The sequence below is a fragment of the Tamandua tetradactyla genome, chromosome 1, assembly GCF_023851605.1.
Source record: "Tamandua tetradactyla isolate mTamTet1 chromosome 1, mTamTet1.pri, whole genome shotgun sequence".
Lineage (NCBI taxonomy): Eukaryota > Metazoa > Chordata > Mammalia > Pilosa > Myrmecophagidae > Tamandua > Tamandua tetradactyla.
Genome location: NC_135327.1, coordinates 3,502,521 through 3,522,424, shown reverse-complemented (window position 1 = coordinate 3,522,424; position 19,904 = coordinate 3,502,521). Strand labels below are relative to the sequence as shown.

At 37.4% G+C, this 19,904-nt stretch overlaps 1 protein-coding gene across 15 annotated transcripts in view; it reads right to left on the bottom strand.

Moving 5' to 3' along the window:
• Positions 1-19,904, bottom strand: part of STAU1 (staufen double-stranded RNA binding protein 1) — a 68,376-nt gene that overhangs the window by 19,744 nt on the left and 28,728 nt on the right. For all 15 annotated transcript variants that reach the window (XM_077167304.1, XM_077167219.1, XM_077167182.1 and 12 more), the window contains one exon: positions 7,932-8,030. In XM_077167304.1, the coding sequence (XP_077023419.1) occupies positions 7,932-8,030 (99 nt within the window). The remainder of the gene's footprint in view (positions 1-7,931; positions 8,031-19,904) is intronic.

Below are 19,904 nucleotides of genomic sequence, written 5' to 3'. Positions count from 1 at the left end.
ATTTTGGGTAGTGCATTATCTAATTTAACTTGTATGTCAGTTTATTTGAACACCATAATTATCTTGTGTTTGTGCAGTTTAGTGTGATATCCTGATATATCCCAGACTAAATTTGGGCAGAGAATAAAAAAGTATTTGAAAAATACCCTTGGTTTCCTATAGGCGTGCCTCAGAGTCACCTCTGGAGGGCCTTTTTTGTTGCTCAGATGTGGCCTCTCCTTCTCTAAATCCAACTCTGCAAGTGAAACCATTGCCCTTCCCCTACATGGGACAGGACATCCAGGGATGAAAGTCTCCCTGCAGTGTGAGAAATGACTCCCAGGGATGAGTCTGGCCCCGGCAACATGGGAACAATGCCATCCTGACCAAATGGGGGGAAAGTAGTGGAACAAATAAGGGAACAGTGCCTGAGAGTTCAAATAGAATTACTCTGGAGGTCACTCTTACACAAGCTTCATTTAGATACTGCTACTATCATAACTTGCCAAACCCCAATTAAAACCACTCCTGCCAATCCTAAAGAATACCTAGGGCAGGGCGGGCAATGATGGCACAGTGGCAGAGTTCTCGCCTGCCATGCCAGAGACCTGGGTTCAATTCCTAATGCCTGCCTGTGCTGGTTTGAAAGGAAGTATGCCCCCTCAGAAAAGCCATGTTTTGATACAAATACCATTTCTTAAAGGTAGAATAATCCCTATTCAATACTGTATATTTGAAACTGTAAATGAGATCATCTCCCTGGTTGATGTGATTTAGTCAAGAGTGGTTGTTAAACTGGATTAGGTGATGACATGTCTCCACCCATTTGAGTGGGTCTTGATTGGTTTATTGGAGTCCTATAAAAGAGGAAATATTTTGGAGAATGAGAGACTCAGAGAGAGCAGAAAATGCTGCAGCACCACGAAGCAGACAGTCCATTGGAGACGAATAAGAAAAATGCCTCCCAGGGAGCTTCATGAAACCGGAAGCCAGGAGAAGAAGCTAGCAGATGATGCTGTACTCGCCATGTGCCCTTCCAGCCAAGAGAGAAGCCCTGACTGTGTTCGCCATGTGTCTTCTCATTTGAGAAAGAACCCCTGAACTTCATTGACCTTCTTGAACCAAGGATGGTTCTATCTTTCCCTGGATGTCTTTGATTGGACATTTCTATAGACTTGTAATTGGGACATTTTCTCAGCCTTAGAACTGTAAATTAGCAACCTATTAAATTCCCCCTTTTAAAAGCCATTCCATTTCTGGTATATTGCATTCTGGCAGCTAGCAAACTAGAACACTGCCCATGCCAAAAAAAAAAAGAATAACTAGGGCATTATATATAAGATTCTAACAAGGTTCCATGCACTAGGGTAACTTTCCAGAAACCTACTACCTCCAGATGGGTCCCTGGGCCAGCTGAGTCCTGAAATGCAGAGGGTGCAGCCTCTCCAGAACATCAACTGGTTCCATCCCCCCATCCCATATTATTGACAGCCCCTCGCAACATGAAAAAGTTTAGGATGGCCATAACCCAAATACCTTGAAAGAGTGGGAGAAAGATCAAAGGTAATGTTGGAGTTATACAGAGAAGGTCGGCTTTAACAAATGAGTATGAGTGCTGAATCAGTTTACCGACATTTCTTTTAGTCTCCTGTACCTTAGAGCAGCTAGAAGTAAAAACCTAAATTGGGGAATTGTAACCCATACCAAACTCTGAAATCTATTCTACAACTAATTGTGGCAAAGCAGTTTGAAATTTATTGCTTTTTTGTATATATATTATTTTTCATCTAAAAAAAGAGAGAGAAGGAAGACTATAATAGAGAAGAAAGGATTTAACAAATAAATATGACTGCTGACTGCTGAATCATCATACTGATATTTCCTTTGGTCTCCAGTGTCTTGAAGCAGCTAGAAGGAAAAATGAAAAATCGTGGAACTGTATCTCATACCAAACTTAAAAATATGTTGTATAATTACCTCTGAAAATGCACTTGGAGGAGGTGCCAGGGTAGTTCAGTGGTAGAATTCTTACCTGCCATGTGGGACACCCGGGTTTGATTTCCGGTTCATGAACTTCCCCAAAAAAACAAGCAAACAAAAATTCAACAACAAATGGTGCTGCAATAATGGGATACTCACATTGAAGTTAATGAAATGTAACCCCACCATATAGCATACAAAAAAAAAAGTACTCAGAAATAGAAAAACCAATAAGCAAATTTATCTGGAAGGGCAGGGTGCCCCGAATTGCTAAAAACATCTTGAGGAAAAAAAACGAAGCTGGAGGTCTCACGCTGTCTGACTTTAAGGCATATTATGAAGCCACAGTGGTCAAAACAGCATGGTATTGGCATAAAGATAGATATATCGACCAATGGAATCGAATAGAGTGCTCAGATATAGACCCTCTCATCTATGGACATTTGATCTTTGATAAGGCAGTCAAGCCAACTCACCTGGGACAGAGCAGTCTCTTCAATAAATGGTGCCTAGAGAACTGGATATCCATATGCAAAAGAATGAAAGAAGACCCATGTCTCACACCCTATACAAAAGTTAACTCAAAATGGATCAAAGATCTAAACATTAGGTCTAAGACCATAAAACAGTTAGAGGAAAATGTTGGGAGATATCTTATGGATCTTACAACTGGAGGCGGTTTTATGGACCTTAAACCTAAAGCAAGAGCACTGAAGAAGGAAATAAATAAATGGGAACTCCTCAAAATTAAACACTTTTGTGCATCAAAGAACTTCATCAAGAAAGTAGAAAGACAGCCTTCACAATGGGAGACAATATTTGGAAATGATATATCAGATAAAGGTCTAGTATCCAGAATTTATAAAGAGATTGTTCATCTCAACAACAAAAAGACAGCCAACCCAATTACAAAATGGGAAAAAGACTTGAACAGACACCTCTCAGAAGAGGAAATACGGATGGCCAAGAGGCACATGAAGAGATGCTCAATGTCCCTGGCCATTAGAGAAATGCAAATCAAAACCACAATGAGATATCATCTCACACCCACCAGAATGGCCATTATCAACAAAACAGAAAATGACAAGTGCTGGAGAGGATGCGGAGAAAGAGGCACACTTATCCACTGTTGGTGGGAATGTCAAAGGGTGCAACCACTGTGGAAGGCAGTTTGGCGGTTCCTCAAAAAGCTGAATATAGAATTGCCATACGACCCAGCAATACCATTGCTAGGTATCTACTCAAAGGACTTAAGGGCAAAGACACAAACGGACATTTGCACACCAATGTTTATAGCAGCATTATTTACAATTGCAAAGAGATGGAAACAGCCAAAATCTCCATCAACAGAAGAGTGGCTAAACAAACTGTGGTATATACATACGATGGAATATTATGCAGCTTTAAGACAAGATAAACTTATGAACCATGTAATAACATGGATGGACCTAGAGAATATTATGCTGAGTGAATCCAGCCAAAAACTAAAGGACAAATACTGTATGGTCCCACTGATGTGAACGGACATTCGAGAATAAACTTGAAATATGTCATTGGTAAAAGAGTTCAGCAGGAGTTAGAAACAGGGTAAGACAATGGGTAATTGAAGCTGAAGGGATACAGACTGTGCAACAGGACTAGATACAAAAACTCAAAAATGGACAGCACAATAATACCTAATTGTAAAGTAATCATGTTAAAACACTGAATGAAGCTGCATCTGAGCTATAGGTTTTTGTCTTGTTTTGTTTTGCTTTGATTTTACTATTATTACTTTTATTTTTTTCTCTATATTAACATTCTATATCTTTTTCGGTTATGTTGCCAGTTCTTCTAAACCAATGCAAATGTACTAAGAAATGATGATCATGCATCTGTGATGATGTTAAGAATTAATGATTGCATGTGTAGAATGGTATGATCTCTAAATGTTGGGTTAATTTCTTTTTTTTCCGTTAATTAAAAAAAAAAAGAGAAGGGATAATTGGAGATGAAGGGATACAGACTGTACAACGGGACTGGATATAAAAACTCAGAAATGGACAGCACAATACTACCCAATTGTAATGCAATTATGTTAAAACACTGAATGAAGCTGCATGTGAGGTATAGGTTTTTTGTTTTTGTTTTTTTTGTTTTTTTTTCTTTCTATTATTGTTTTAATTCTTATTCTGTTGTCTTTTTATTTCTTTTTCTAAATCAATGCAAATGTACTAAGAAATGATGAATATGCAACTATGTGATGTTATTAAGAATTACTGATTGTACATGTAGATTGGAATGATTTCTAATTGTTTTGTTAATTCTTTCTTTAATTAATAAAAAAAAAAAACAAACCAAAAAAAAAAAAAAAAGTACTTGGAAATTTATTGCTTTTTTGTATATATGTTATTTTTCACAATAAAAAAGTTTTACAAAATGCACAGGGTTCCTACTGGGAACAAAGAAATGTTTTGGTAATGGATGGTGGTGATAGTAACACAAAATTGTGAATGTAATTAATGGCACTGAAATACATATCTGAATGTGGTTAAATGGGAAAATTTTAGGTAGTATATATGGTTAACAGAACAAACTTTTTTTTAAATCCATGAAACTACACAGTGCACCCCAAGTTAAGCCATGGACTATAGTTAATAGCACAATTAGAAAAATGTGTTCTCATCAATTTTAACAAATTTTCCACACCACTGCTAGGTATTAATAATAGAGTGGTATGTGGGAATCCTGTATTTTTTTGCATGATTGTTCTGTAAACCCACAACTTCTCTAACAAAAAATTTAAGTTAAGGGCGGGCCATGGTGGCTCAGCAGGCAAGAACAGTTGCCTGCCATGCCAGAGGACCCAGGTTCAATTCCTGGTGCCTGCCCATGTAAAAAAAAGAAAAAAAATTTTAAATTAAAAAAAAAAATCCCCTTTGGGAACAGGGGAGAAAGGAAGAAATATTAAACTTCCCCACTTGGGGAATTTCTGATATTCTCACAAGCGGTGGGGACAACCAATTTAACAAGCTGAGCCCTCAATCTTACGGTTCACCCCTATGAATCTTATTCCTGCAAAGGAGAAACTAAGCCTATTTATAATTATGCCTAAGAGTAACCCCCACAGAACCTCTTTTGTTGCTCAGATGTGTCTTCTCCCTCTTAGACAATTTAGCAGGTAAACTCACTGCCCTCCCCCACCCTACGTGGGGCATGACTCCCAAGGGTGTATATCTCCTTGGCAAAGTGGGACAGGATTCCCAGGATGAGCTAGAAGTCAGCATCACTGGACTGAAAAAGGCTTCTTGACCAACATGTCAAGTTTCAGTGGCTGAGAGATTTCAGAGCGAAGTGGTTATCCTGGAGGTTATTCTTACGTATTATATAGAAATCCCTTTTTAATTTATTGCACATTGGAGTGGCTAGAGGGAAGTATCTGAAACGCTTAAACCATATTTCAGTAGCCTTGATTCTATCTTTTTTTTTTCTTTTTTTTTTTTCTGGCATGCAGGCACCTGAAATCGAACCCGGATCCCTGGCACAGCGGGTGAGAACTCTCCCACTGAGCCATTGTTGCCCACTCTAGTAGCCTTGATTCTTGAAGACAATTGTATAAGGATACAGCTTTTACTGTGACCATATGATTGAGAAAACCTGTGCCTGATGCTCCTTTTATCCAGGGCATGGATAGATGAATTTAAAAAATGGGCAAAAAATAGATAAATAATAGAGGGCTAAGGGGCAAAAGAAACTGGGTAGATTGATATACTAGTGGCCAATGAGGGGGAAGGGCAAGGGGTATGGGATGTATAAGCTTTTTTTAATTCTTTTTATTTCTTTTTCTGGAATGATGCAAATGTTCTAAAAATGATTGTGGTGATGAATATGCAACTATGTAATAATATTGTGAGCCAGTGATTGTACGCCATGTATGGACTGTATCTATGTGAAGTTTTGTCAATAAAAATATCTTTAAAAAAAAAGTATATATAGTTTTGCATCCTGATTTTTTTGGTCAAACACTGTATTATGAGTATTTTCCCACATTAAGGAAAACCAGTTTTTAAAAATTTCACTTTTAATGGATAAATAATATTCTTGCAGATGATACACCATAATTTAGTTATCCATTCCACATTTTGGGTTGTTATACATTTTTTTCCCTCTTTGTAAATAAGTTTCCAATAAATATTCTGTGTGGGAATCCTGGTTCCTATTTCTAAAGCATTTTCTTAGATTTTATAACAGTACAATTACTGAATCAAAGAGAAAGCTCCTAATACATAATGCCGAGTGCTCCCTATACTAAGGTTGGACAGATGAACAAAATAATGACAAAAATATTACATAATGGGAGGAGTAAGGGTAAAAAAAAAAATTGGGTAGATTCCAATACTAGTGGTCAAATGAGAGGGCTGGGTAAGGGGTATAGCTGTGTAAGAGTTTTTTCTTCTTATTTCTTTTTCTAGAGTGATGCGAATGTTCTAAAAATTATCATGGTGATGAAAACACAACCATGTGATGATGATAAAACTGAATGTGGTGATGAACTATGTGATGATACTGTGACCTTTCGATTCTATACTTTGGAGAGATTGTATGCTATGTGAATATATCTCAATAAAACTGCATTAAAAAGAAAGAATGATGTCAATCTGGTTGGAACTAAGGGAAATCAGAATACAGGGCTAAAGATGATACTGTTTGCATTTCAGAGCTTCAAGTACGGTATGAGACCAAGGAAGAGGTTTATTTTATCCAAAACCTAAATTTTCTGTAGAACACAATCTAACTCAACCTGTCTGGATACCACACTTAATCAACCTAAACACATGGAGCCCAGAATGGAAACAATGACGTGTAATTCTATGTAGCTTAACATAATACCCAGATATATCCCAGAGTATGCTGGGTAGATAATTAAAAAGTATTGGCAAAGTCCCTTGAGGGACTGCAGAATAAACATGAAACTATCAAACTTTCCCACTTGGGAAACCCCTGATACTCTCTCAAACATCAGGGACTCTCAAGTTAATAGGCCAAGCCCTTGATCTTGAGACCTGTTCTTATGAAATTTATTTTTGCAATGGAGAAGCTAAGCCCACCTATAATGATGTCTAGGAGTTTCTTCCAGAAAACCTCTTTTGTTTCTCAGATATGGCCTCTCTCTCTAAAGCCCAACTATGCAAGTAAAATCATTACCCTCCCCTCTACACAGGATAAGACATTCAAGGGTGAAAGCCTCCCTGGCAATGTGGAACATGACTCCCAGGGAATCTTGGTCCTGGCACCATGGGATCAACAACACCTTCCTGACCAAAAGTGGGAACAGAAACGTAACAAAATAAGGTATCAGTGGCTAAGAGAGTTCAAATAGAGTCAACAGGCTATTTTGGAGGTTACTCTTATGCAAGTTTCTCTAGATACTGCTAAGTACCATAGTTTGCCAAACCCCAACCAACATCATTCCTGTTAACCCTACAGAACAGCTAGGGCTCTATCTGAGATTCTACAAAAGTTTCATGAACTAAGTTTATTTTCCAGAAATCTATAACCTCTATATGCTTCCAAGGCCAACTGGACAATGGCAAAACCTATGTCCTTTTAAAAATAACTCTGACGAGATTTTTAGGGATCACTTAAGGAAGTTCTTAATATTGGGGGGTAGTAGATGCTTTTGATACAGATAAAAGCAATGGACCCTCTTTCCAGAAAATTTTTGTGAACATAAACACAATATTTCTTTAGACAATTTTGCAAGGTCACAGACCCAACAAGGTCATCATGGACCATCCAGAGACCATGGATGTTCCCAAGTCAAGGACTCCTAGAAGACAATGAATACTGCGTTGCTAAACATAACATTCTGTATTCTCAATTTGAAGGTTCACATGTATATGTATTTAGATGTTACTTAGTAAAATCAGCATCCAATAATGAATGCCACCAGGATTTTATAATAAAAAACCCTACCTGTAAAGTAAACTTACCTCAAAATTCACAGGCAAGTTCCGTTTAAGTGCAATCTCAAATACTTGACTTATTTCAGATTTATTGAGATTTTCTTCTTCTGATTCTCTTCCATTCACCTAAAAGGAGAATAACTACTTAGTGGTTAATACTTTTTTTTTTAACATTTTTATTGGTAAATCTTAATATACAAACATGGAAATATTCTTAACATACAAATATTCCATACATGGTGTACAATCAGTGGCTCACAACATCATTACATAGTTGTGCATTCATCAGCATGATCATTTTTTGAACATGCACAACACTCCAGTAAAACAAAAAAAAGAAAAAACTCATACATACCATACCCCTTACCACTCCACTCTCATTGACCAACAGTATTTCCATCTATTCATTTTAACCTTTGTACCCTATTATTTTTTATTTTTATCTATATTTTCTCTCATCTGTTCATACCTTAGATAAAAGGAGCATCAAACAAGGTTTTCACAATCACATAATCACACTTTAAGAGCTGTATCATTATACAATTATCTTCAAGAAACAAGGCTATTGAAACACAGTTCAACAGTTTCAGTACTTTCCTCAAACCAATCCAATACACCTAAATTTTAAGTTGACTTGACCTATACGTTGTGGGGTTAAGTTTTATATGAACAACCCCCAAGACTGGGGGCTCAGCCTATAGCTTTGGTTGTCCACACTGCTTGTGAGAATATCAAGAATTCAACTTGGGGAAGTTGCATTTCTCCCCGTTCTCACCATTCCCCGAAGAGGGCTTTGCAAATACTTTTCCACTCACTGATCGAATCATTCTGGGATTCATCGGGGCATCACTCTGGAGAAACCAACGAAATCTCATGTCCTACCTGAGATTCCAAGTACTTATGGCGTTCAATCAAACTATCTACATAAGTTATATTAGGAAATGCATTAGTCAAAATATAAATTTTGTACCAAATAAATATTTTTTGCTTTAGTCTAACACATAAGGTGACATTTTAAAATATTAATTACCATCTGTTTTCAGCACACTGCAGTAATGACATTGCTTTGTTCTTCCTCATGCAAAAACATTTTTAAAATTTGAACATTTAGTCTGTATTATTGTACACTCTAGGCATTCCTAGATTACACCATCTTAATCTTTAAAATCTTTCTTTCTGATTTCATTTATGCCCCCAGCCCTCCTCCCTCTATCATTCTCACATATAGCTTCATTCAGTGTTTTAACATAATTGTATTACAGTTAGGTAGTATTGTGTTGTCCATTTCTGGGTTTTTACATTCAGTCCTGTTGCACAGTCTGTATCCCTTCAGCTCCAATTACCCAATGTCTTACCCTATTTCTATCTCCTGATGGTCCCTGTTACCAACGAAATACTCCAAGTTTATTCACTAATGTCAGTTCATATCAGTGAGACCATACAGTATTTGTCCTTTAGTTTTTGGCTAATCACACTCAGCAAATTGTCCTCAAGGTCCATCCATGTTGTTGCATACATCATAACTTTATTCTGTCTTAAAGCTGCATAATACTCCATTGTATGTATATACCACAGTTTGTTTAGCCACTCATCTGTTGATGGACATTTTGGCTGTTTCCCTCTCTTGGCAATTGTAAATAATGCTGCTATAAACATTGGTGTGCAAATGTCCGTTTGTGTCTTTGGCCTTATGTCCTTTGAGTAGATACCTAGCAATGGTATTGCCGGGTCATACGGCAATTCTATATTCAGCTTTTTGAGGAACTGCCAAACTGCTGCCCACAGCGGTTGCACCATTTGACATGCCCACCAACAGTGGATCACTGTGCCTCTTTCTCCACATCCTCTCTAGCACTTGTCATTTTCTATTTTGTTGATAATGGCCATTCTGCCGGATGTGAGATGATATCTCATTGTGGTTTTGATTTGCATTTCTCTAATGGCCAGGGAAGTTGAGCATCTCTTCATGTGCCTTTTGGGCCATGTGCAGTTTCTCTTCTGAGAGGTGTCTGTTCAAGTCTTTTTCCCATTTTGTCAATTGGGTTGGCTGTCTCTTTGTTGTTGAGCTGAACAATCTCTATAAATTCTGGATGCTAGACCTTTATCTGATATGTCATTTCCAAATATTGTCTCCCATTGTGTAGGCTGTCTTTTTACTTTCTTGATGAAGTTCTTTGATGCACAAAAGTGTTTAATTTTGAGGAGTTCCCATTTATTTCTTTCTTTCTTCAGTGCTCTTGCTTTGGGTGTAACGTCTATAAAACCGCCTCCAATTATAAGATTTATAAGATATTTCCCTACATTTTCCTCTAACTGTTTTATGGTCTTAGACCTAATGTTTAGATCTTTGATCCATTTTGAGTTAACTTTTGTATAGGATGTGAGAGATGGGTCCTCTTTCATTCTTTTGCGTATGGATATCCAGTTCTCTAGACACCATTTATTGAAGAGACTGTTCTGTCCCAGGTGAGTTGGCTTGACTGCCTTATCAAAGATCAAATGTCCATAGATGAGAGGGTCTATATCTGAACACTCTATTCGATTTCATTGGTCGATATATCTATCTTTATGCCAGTACCATGCTGTTTTGACCACTGTAGCTTCATAATATGCCTTAAAGTCAGGCAGTGTGAGACCTCCAGGTTCGTTTTCTTTCCTCAAGATGTTTTTAGCAATTCGGGGCACCCTGCCCTTCCAGATAAATTTGGTTATTGGTTTTTCTATTTCTGAAAAGTAAGTTGTTGGGATTTTGATTGGTACTGCACTGAATCTGTAAATCAATTTAGGTAGGATTGACATCTTAACTATATTTAGTCTTCCAATCCATGAACACAGTATGCTATGCCCTCCCATCTATTTAGGTCTTCAGTGATTTCTTTTAATAACTTCTTGTAGTTTTCTTTGTATAGGTCTTTTGTCTCTTTAGTTAAATTTATTCCTAAATATTTTATTCATTTGGTTGCAATTGTAAATGGAATTCGTTTCTTGATTTCCACCTTAGATTGGTCATTACTAGTGTATAGAAACACTACAGATTTTTGAGTGTTGCTCTTGAAACCTGTCACTTTGCTGTACTCATTTATTAGCTCTAGTAGTTTTGTTTTGATTTTTTCAGGGTTTTCGACATATAGTATCATATCACCTGCAAACAGTGATAGTTTTACTTCTTCCTTTCCAATTTTGATGCCTTGTATTTCTTTTTCTTGTCTAATTGCTCTGGCTAGAACTTCCAACACAGTGTTGAATAACAGTGGTGATAGCAGACATCCTTGTGTTGTTCCTGATCTTAGGGGGAAAGTTTCCAGTTTTTCCCCATTGAGGATGATATTAGCTGTGGGTTTTTCATATATTCCCTTTATCATTTTAAGGAAGTTCCCTTGTATTCTTATCCTTTGAAGTGTTTTCAACAGGAAAGGATGTTGAATTTTGTCAAATGCCTTCTCTGCATCAATCGAGATGATCATGTGATTTTTCTGCTTTGATCTGTTGATGTGGTATATTACATTAATTGATTTTCTTATACTGAACCATCCTTGCATACCTGGAATGAATCCTACTTGGTCATGATATGTAATTCTTTTAATGTGTTGCTGGATTCTATTTGCTTGAATTTTGTTGAGGATTTCTACATCTATATTCATTAGAGAGATTGGTCTGTAGTTTTCTTTTTTTGTAATATCTTTGCCTGGTTTTGGTATGAGGGTGATGTTGGCTTCATAGAATGAATTAGGCAGTTTTCCTCCACTTCAACTTTTTTGAAGAGTTTGAGCAGGGTTGGTACTAATTCTTTCTGGAATGTTTGGTAGAATTCACAAGTGAAGCCATCTGGTCCTGGACCTCTTTTTGGGAAGCTTCTTAATGACTGATTCAATTTCTTTACTTGTGATTGGTTTGTTGAGGTCATCTATTTCTTCTAGAGTCAAAGTTGGTTGTTCATGCCTTTCTAGGAAGTTGTCCATTTCATCTACACTGTTGTATTTATTAGCGTAAAGTTGTTCATAGTATCCTGTCATTACTTCCTTTATTTCTGATGGGTCAGTGGTTATGTCTCTTCTTCCATTTCTGATCTTATTTATTTGCATCCTCTCTCTCCTTCTTTTTGTCAATCTCGCGAAGGGCCCATCAATCTTACTGATTTTCTCATTACTTCTGTGGAGTTAATGGTTATGTTTCCTCTTCCATTTCTGATCGTATTTATTTGCATCTTCTCTCTTCTTCTTTTTGTCAATTTTGCTAAGGGTCCATCAATCTTATTGATTTTCTCATAGAACCATCTTCTGGTTTTGTTGATTTTCTCAATTGTTTTCATGTTCTCAATTTCGTTTATTTCTGCTCTAATCTTTGTTATTTCTTTCCTTTTGCTTGCTTTGGGGTTAGTTTGCTGTTCTTTCTCTAGTTCTTCCAAGTGGACAGTTAATTCCTGAATTTTTGCCCTTTCTTTTTTTTTGATATACGCATTTAGGGCAATAAATTTCCCTCTTAGCACTGCCTTTGCTGCGTCCCATAAGTTTTGATATGTTGTGTTTTCATTTTCATTTGCCTTGAGATATTTACTGATTTCTCATGTAATTTCTTCCTTGACCCACTGCTTATGTAAGAGTGTGTTGCTGAGTACGCTTGTTGTGTTGGCTGGAGAGAGAGGTCACATCTGAGCAACAGAAGAGATTCTCCTGGGGGTGACTCTTAGGCCTAATTTTAAGTAGGCTTAGCCTATCCTTTGTTGGGTTGTTTCATATGAATATGCAACTATGTGATGATATTGTGAATTACTGATTATATATGTAGAACAGAATGATCATAAGCTAAGAATGTTTGAGTCTGTTTGTTCTTATATTTTTTTAATTAAAAAATTAATTAAAAAGAGTGTTGTTGAGTCTCCATATATTTGTGAATTTTCTGACCCTATGCCTACTATTGATTTTCAACTTCATTCCTTCATGATTTGCGAAAGTGTTTTGTATTATTTCAATCTTTCTAAATTCATTGAGACTTGCTTTGTGACCCAGCATACGGTCTACCCTTGAGAATGATCCATGAGCACTCGAGAAACAGGTGTATCTTGCTATTGTGGGGTGTAATGTTCTATAAATGTCTGTTTAAGTCTAGTTCATTTATTGCATTTTTCAAATTCTGTTTCTTTATTTGATTCTCTGTCCAGATGTTCTGTCCATTGATGAGAGCATGGAATTGAAGTCTCCAGCTATTATGGTAGATGTGTCTATTTCGCTTTTCAGTGTTTGCCTAATGTATTTTGGAGCATTCTGGCTCGATGTATAAATATTTATGATTGTTACGTCTTCCTGTTGAAGTGTTCCTTTTATTAATACACAGTGTCCTTCTTTGTCTCTTCTAACTATTTTACATTTGAAGTCTAATTTATTAGATATTAGTATAGCTACTCCTGCTCTTTTCTGATTGTTATTCGCATGAAATCCTTTCCCAACCTTTCACTTTCAACCTATGCTTATCCTTGGGTTTAAGATGCATTTCTTATAGACAGCATATAGATGGGTCCTGTTTTTTAATCCATTCTGCCTGTCTATGCCTTTTGATTGGGGAGTTTAATCCATTAATATTTGCGTTATTACTGTATGGGCAGTACTTTCTTCTATCATCTTGCCTTTTGGATTTTATATGTCATGTCTAGTTTTCCTTCTTTTCACCTTTACTGATAGTCTTCATTTCTACATTCTTCTCCACACCTTTCTCTCCTGTCTCTTAATATCTGTTCCTAATGCTCCCTTTAGTATTTCTTGCAGAGCTGGTCTCTTGGTCATGAATTCTCTCAGTGATTTTTTATCTGAAAATGTTTTAATTTCACCTTCATTTTTTTTCTTATTTTTTATTTTTTAATTTATTTATTAATTAAAAGAAATTTAACAAACTGAAACATTAACATATATAATCAGTAATTCACAATATCATCACTTAGTTGCATATTCATCATTTTAGAACTTTCACATCATTTCAGAAAAAGAAATAAAACGAACACAGAAAAAAAGATTATACACACCATACCCGTTACCCCTCACTTTCATTGATCACTAGCATTTCAAACTAAATTTATTTTAACATTTGTTCCCCCTATTATTTATTTTATTTCATATGTTCTACTCATCTGTTGACAAGGTAGATAAAAGGAGCATCAGACACAAGGTTTTCACAATCACACAGTCACACTGTGAAAGCTTATTATTATACAATCATCATCAAGAAACATGGTGGGAACACAGCTCTACATTTTCAGGCAGGTCCCTCCAGCCTCTCCATAACATCTTGAATAACAAGGTGATTATCTACTTAATGCGTAAGAATAACCTCCAGGATAACGTCTTGAACTCTGTTTGGAATCTCTCAGCCGTTGATACTTTGTTTCATTTCACTCTTCCCCCCTTTTGGTCCAGAAGGTTTCCTCAATCCCTTGATGCTGAGTCTCACCCTCATTTTCGAAGGACAATTTTGGTTGGCAATTTTTCTCTTTTAGTATTTTAAATATATCATCCCACTTTCTTCTTGCTGCCATGGTTTCTGCTGAGAAATCTACACATAGTCATATTCGGCTTCCCTTGTATGTGATGTGTTGCTTTTCTCTTGCTGCTTTCAAGATCCTCTCATTCTCTTTGGCATCTGACATTCTGATTAGTAAGTGTCTTGGAGTACCATCTATTTGGATCTATTCTGTTTGGGGTATGCTGTGCTTCTTGGATCTATAATTTTAAGTCTTACATAAGAGTTGGGAAATTTTCAGTGATAATTTACTCCATTAGTTTTTCTCCTCCTTTCCCCTTCTCTTCTCCTTCTGGGACACTCACAACACGTATATTTGTGTCCTTTATGTTGTCATTCAATTCCCTGAGTCCTGCTCATATTTTTCCATTCTTTTCCCTATACTTTCTTTTGCCTTTTATTTTCCCTATATTTTCTTTTCTCTATAACTCCAGTAGACTCTCCCTGCTGGGGGGGAGGGTGGAGACAGAGAAGAGGTTGTAGTTTAGCTTTAATCACTTCACTTTTCCGGACCCTGGGGTCTGAACTGCTTGAGAGTGGGATTCCACCTGAGATGCGCCCCACCATCTCCTAAGGAAGGCACAGGCTCCAGAGAAACACTCAAACAAGCTTCATTCTGCCTATGTCTGGGGTAGTGGAGCCCAAGAAGCCCCACAGCTGTATCCAAAGAGTAGTTAAGCTGTAGAAACACAGCCACCAAAACGAAAGAGAAAAATCCTTTTCAGAGCAGGACCCCCATTCCTCAGGTTTGCCAATGTTCTAGTTTGCTAGCTGCTGGAATGCAAGACATCAAAACGGAATGGCTTTTAAAATAGGGGAATTTAATGAGTTGCTAGTTTACAGTACTAAGGCCGAGAAAATGTCCCAATTAAAACAAGTCTATAGAAATGTCCTATTTAAGGCATCCATCCAGGGTAAGATACCTTGGTTCAAGAAGGCTGATGAAGTTCAGGGTTTCTCTCTCAAGTGAGAAGGCACATGGCGAACACAGTCAGGGCTTTTCTCTCGGCTGGAAGGGCACATGGTGAATATGGCGTCATCTGCTAGCTTTCTCTCCTGGCTTCCAGTTTCATGAAGCTCCCTGGGAGGCGTTTTCCTTCTTCATCTCCAAAGATTGCTGGCTAGTGGGCTCTCTGCTTCTTGTGGCTGTGTCGTTCTTCTCTTGCTCTCTCTGAATCTCCTTTTCTCCAAAATGTTTCCTCTTTTGTAGGACTTCAGAACTAATCAAGACCCACCCAAATGGGTGGAGACATGTCATCTCTTAATCCAGTTTAACAACCACTCGACTAAATCACATCATCCAGGGAGATGATCTGCTTACAGTTTCAAACATACAGTATTGAATAGAGATTATTCTACCTTTATGAAATGATATTTTGATTAAAACATGGCTTTTCTAGGGGGCATATTTCCTTTCAAACCAACACACCAATCAAGAGCTTAACTTGCTACACTGCTCTTTGTATCTTCAGATTCTTTGTTTCCCCTCCTATCCTTCAGGGCCCAGACCTTTTCAAATCCAAAAAAACCTGTTTTTTTGCTGGTGGTTTTTTTTTTCTTTTACCGTCAGCCCTGCTCACTCTGTGCCGAGGCAAAAACCAGTGACCTCTGCTTTTATTCGAGGTTCAGCTGAGCTGGGCGACTATTTTCAGTAGTCAGAATTTGTTAATCAATTCCACAATTGGCGTTTGGTTGGGCTCAGCCCCTGCTGCTGGTAAAGTCTCTTTCCTTTCCCCTCTGGGAAGCAGCCTCGGGGGGGAGGGCCGTTGGCCTCTGCGGCTTAGGGAACTCACGGTTCTGGGTGGGCTCACAGCTGGTCCAGCTGGTCCAGACTGGGGTACACTGTGTGTCCGGTCACTGACATGGCCCCAGCCATTGTTCTGTACTGTTCCTGGCTACTTATTAGCTGCTCTGGAGGATGGACTAAATCCCACACCTCACTAAGCTGCCATCCTAGCTCCTCCAACACACTGATTCTTGAGTTTGGGAAAATTCACCTACGATATCATCTGAAGACACATTGTCTGAGATTACCTTAAACACTTAATTACATCATCATCTTTATAGTCCAGAGTGCTGTCTCTTTGCATTCATCATCTGATTTGTCTAATAATTGGAAATATTGTCCTCCATCAATCTTCTCCTTCCCATTATGAATGGAAAAAGAAAAATTTTTCATTCTCACTGGATTCAATGAAAGCTAAAAATAGACTAAAAATATGTTGCTTCCAGGCTACTACATCTTCTTGAAAAATAACACAATATGTTGGCACTAACAACACTCCAGGATGGTACAATGGTAAACAACTTACTTCACTATTTTATCATATACCCAGGGAGTCTATCATTCTTCCACTTTCTTACGATTACTGGGTTCAGCATACTTATGGAATAAACGATGTATAACGGTGAAATAATATCCAGGATAAAAAATAGCAAAATGTTTCAAAGCATAAGAAAATTATTATCTGTAAGATTCCATAATGTAAAGATTTATAAAAGTATACAAGTTCATAGGATCATTATAAGACAATGAGTTTTATTCTGCTTTTTTAAAAAAGTATGTTTCCCTTGGTTCTCTGAAAGACCTTTAAGAAAGAATAAAATCACGTAACATCAATGCTTAACCAGTTAGAACAGAGAGAAAAAGAAGCTCAAAGGTGATAAGTGGGTCTAAAGGATCCTGATAATATATATATTAAGCGCAGCCAGGGTCTCCGGAATTTTCCCTAACTACATACCTGCCCCAAGTGAAGATAATAGCAGTATTTATTTATTTTTAATAAAATGGTATTTAAAAAGACTTCAAAAATAAATTAAAAGTTGAAAGCATTTCACCTCTTGCACTAGGGGCACCTACTTTTATTTTTTTTTATTTTTTATTTTTTTATTAATTAAAAAAAGAATTAACAAAACAATTAGAAATCATTCCATTCTACATGGGGGCACCTACTTTTAAAGTCTGATATATATATTGTTTGAGATAGAAAATCCACACATCCAAGCATATACATATACATACATATAAGGTAGGCTTTTAGTTTCTTTAAACACAAACACACTATATACATAACAGCGCTGCATCTTGATTCCACCCCCACCGAACAGATTATGGGCCTTCTTCCATAACCTAGTTCTGATCTACCACACCCTGGTATTCCCTGGGGATAAATATATCCATTTATTTAACTACTTACCTCCCACTGCACATTTACACTACCTCCCATTTTCCTCTATTACGGACAGTGCAGCTATGGTCATCTTGCTCTAACTTCTCAGATGCTAAATAAAAGTCATCTTTTACCAGCACAAATTTTAAAATAAGATTTAAAACACAGAAACACCCCTATGGACTTTCCCATCTCAGGACCTTTACATCTCCTTTTTCCTCTGCTTAGAGTCTTCCCTCACTCTTCTGCACAAATCTTTGGTGTCAGGGAGGAATCTTCTGATTGTACCACACTACTCCAATCTAAATTATACCTTTAATGCTCTCAAAACACAGGCTACCTTTCCAACATAGAACTTGCTACACTCTTTGATGATACTAAAACTTAATGTCTGTCAACTCCATCTGACTGAGCTCCACAAGTATAGGGACAGTGTCGGCTGCGTTCACTTCAGGGTCTCACACAATGCCCGTTGCCCACAGACCAGCCTATTCCTGCCTCACAGATAGAAACTACTGCTTTTTGAGAAGACTAATGGAACCACTGCACAATCACATGCTGTACACTTTTCAACAGCAAAACTGACCATATTTCAAACAATAACTTCCAGTGGTGGCATGCTGCGGGCTAACAGGACTGCTCATGCCCTGTTGGTAGGGGTCTAAAACAGAACCATCTTTCTGGCAGGAAGCATGGTTATATTTATTAACATGCAGAGAAATAATCACAGATACGCACAAAGTATTAATGACAACAATGTTCTTCAGTACAAGTTTTATAATGAGGAAAAAACACAACCTAAATAACCAAGCCCCTGCTGTTTAAAAAAAAAAAATCTACTATGTTCACACAATGGAGTACTTTGCTACCACCAAAAAGTTTAGATGTTGCTGAATTGAGTTGTCCATGGAATTACAAGTACACAGCATGAAAACATATTCATGAAAAACACGGCTGGGAAAGGTGATTACTGAGCAGTATCATTTCACCTTTTGCAATAGGTGTATGTGCATGTATAAGCTATATGTGCATGTATAAGTTATTTGTACATGCACTGACATCCACCAAGATGTTTACAGTGATTATTTACAAGTGGTAATTTTTAACGTAATTTATTTTCCTTTAGCTTTCATGAATTTTTAAATTTTTATACTTAGCATGCATACCTTTTATAATAAGAAAACAATTTAAAGTTATTTTTTTTAATGTCTGCCCTGTCCCCCAGTACTACCTACCAAGAGCCCGGTAAAATCAGGGGATAACTCTGCCCAGACAACAACCTGTGTCTCATTTATTCCCTCAAAAAGTCTTTCTTTTAGTGAATGACTCATTTCTGAAGCACTGCTTAAAGGTAATCTTTGAGCCATTTCTGAAGGGAACTGTCTCCACTTCAAATGACCCAGAGCTATCAAATGGTGAAAGAAGAGGACAGTCAAGGCAGCAAGGAGTTTTAAACACTACTCCTACAACAAGTGTTACCAGAGAGCATGTCTACTACAGCCACTGCTCCCAGCGCTGCGGCCCCTGCTGCTCTAGCAAGCGATGGCCTTGGACTCAGAGACACCAGCAGGCATTTTCCCTTTCCGGTAATATCATTATACTTTCGTAGAGAATTCAAAGGGGGAAAAAACTGCCTGGGAAGTACTAATGATACTTAGGATCTGTAGTTACCAAACCCTGACCATACTTCAGAATCACTCCAAGAGAACATTAAAAAAAAAAAAAAATAGAAAACATATTCCTGGGTCTCACTTCACTCTACAATGACTGCATTAGAATCCTGTGTGTTGACACTAAAAATTTTTCTCATTTTTTTAACTGCCCAAGTAATTCTGATGAGCCCAACCCCACATGCCAGTGCTTAGCAATCATTGGCTGGCCAGAAGGAACTGAGAAGAAATACCCACTCCATCTGACTCCAATTAGCATCAAAGTCAAGTCAAACAAATAAATGGTTTCCAAAATAATTCAAGTTACACTATCTTTTGGTATTTTAACAAATCTCTCCCACTGAGAAGCTCATTCTTTTACATCCCTCAATCCTCCTTTTTAAAATTACAACCTATTTTCTTTTATTTGCTCCTCAGTGAATACTGGAAACAGATAGTCTCTATTAAAATGTATAACAACATTGAAATACAGAAACCCACTGTAATAAAAAAAACAGCAAAACACTCGTGTGCTGTCAGACATGAAGTATGAGCACCACACTTAGCTGTTTCACTCTGGGTGGTAGCTGGACAGAATGTAACTACAAAGTCCACTCAGCCTCTTACCTATCACCACAGATATAATGCCCTCATGTTCTATGCAAGATTTTCTT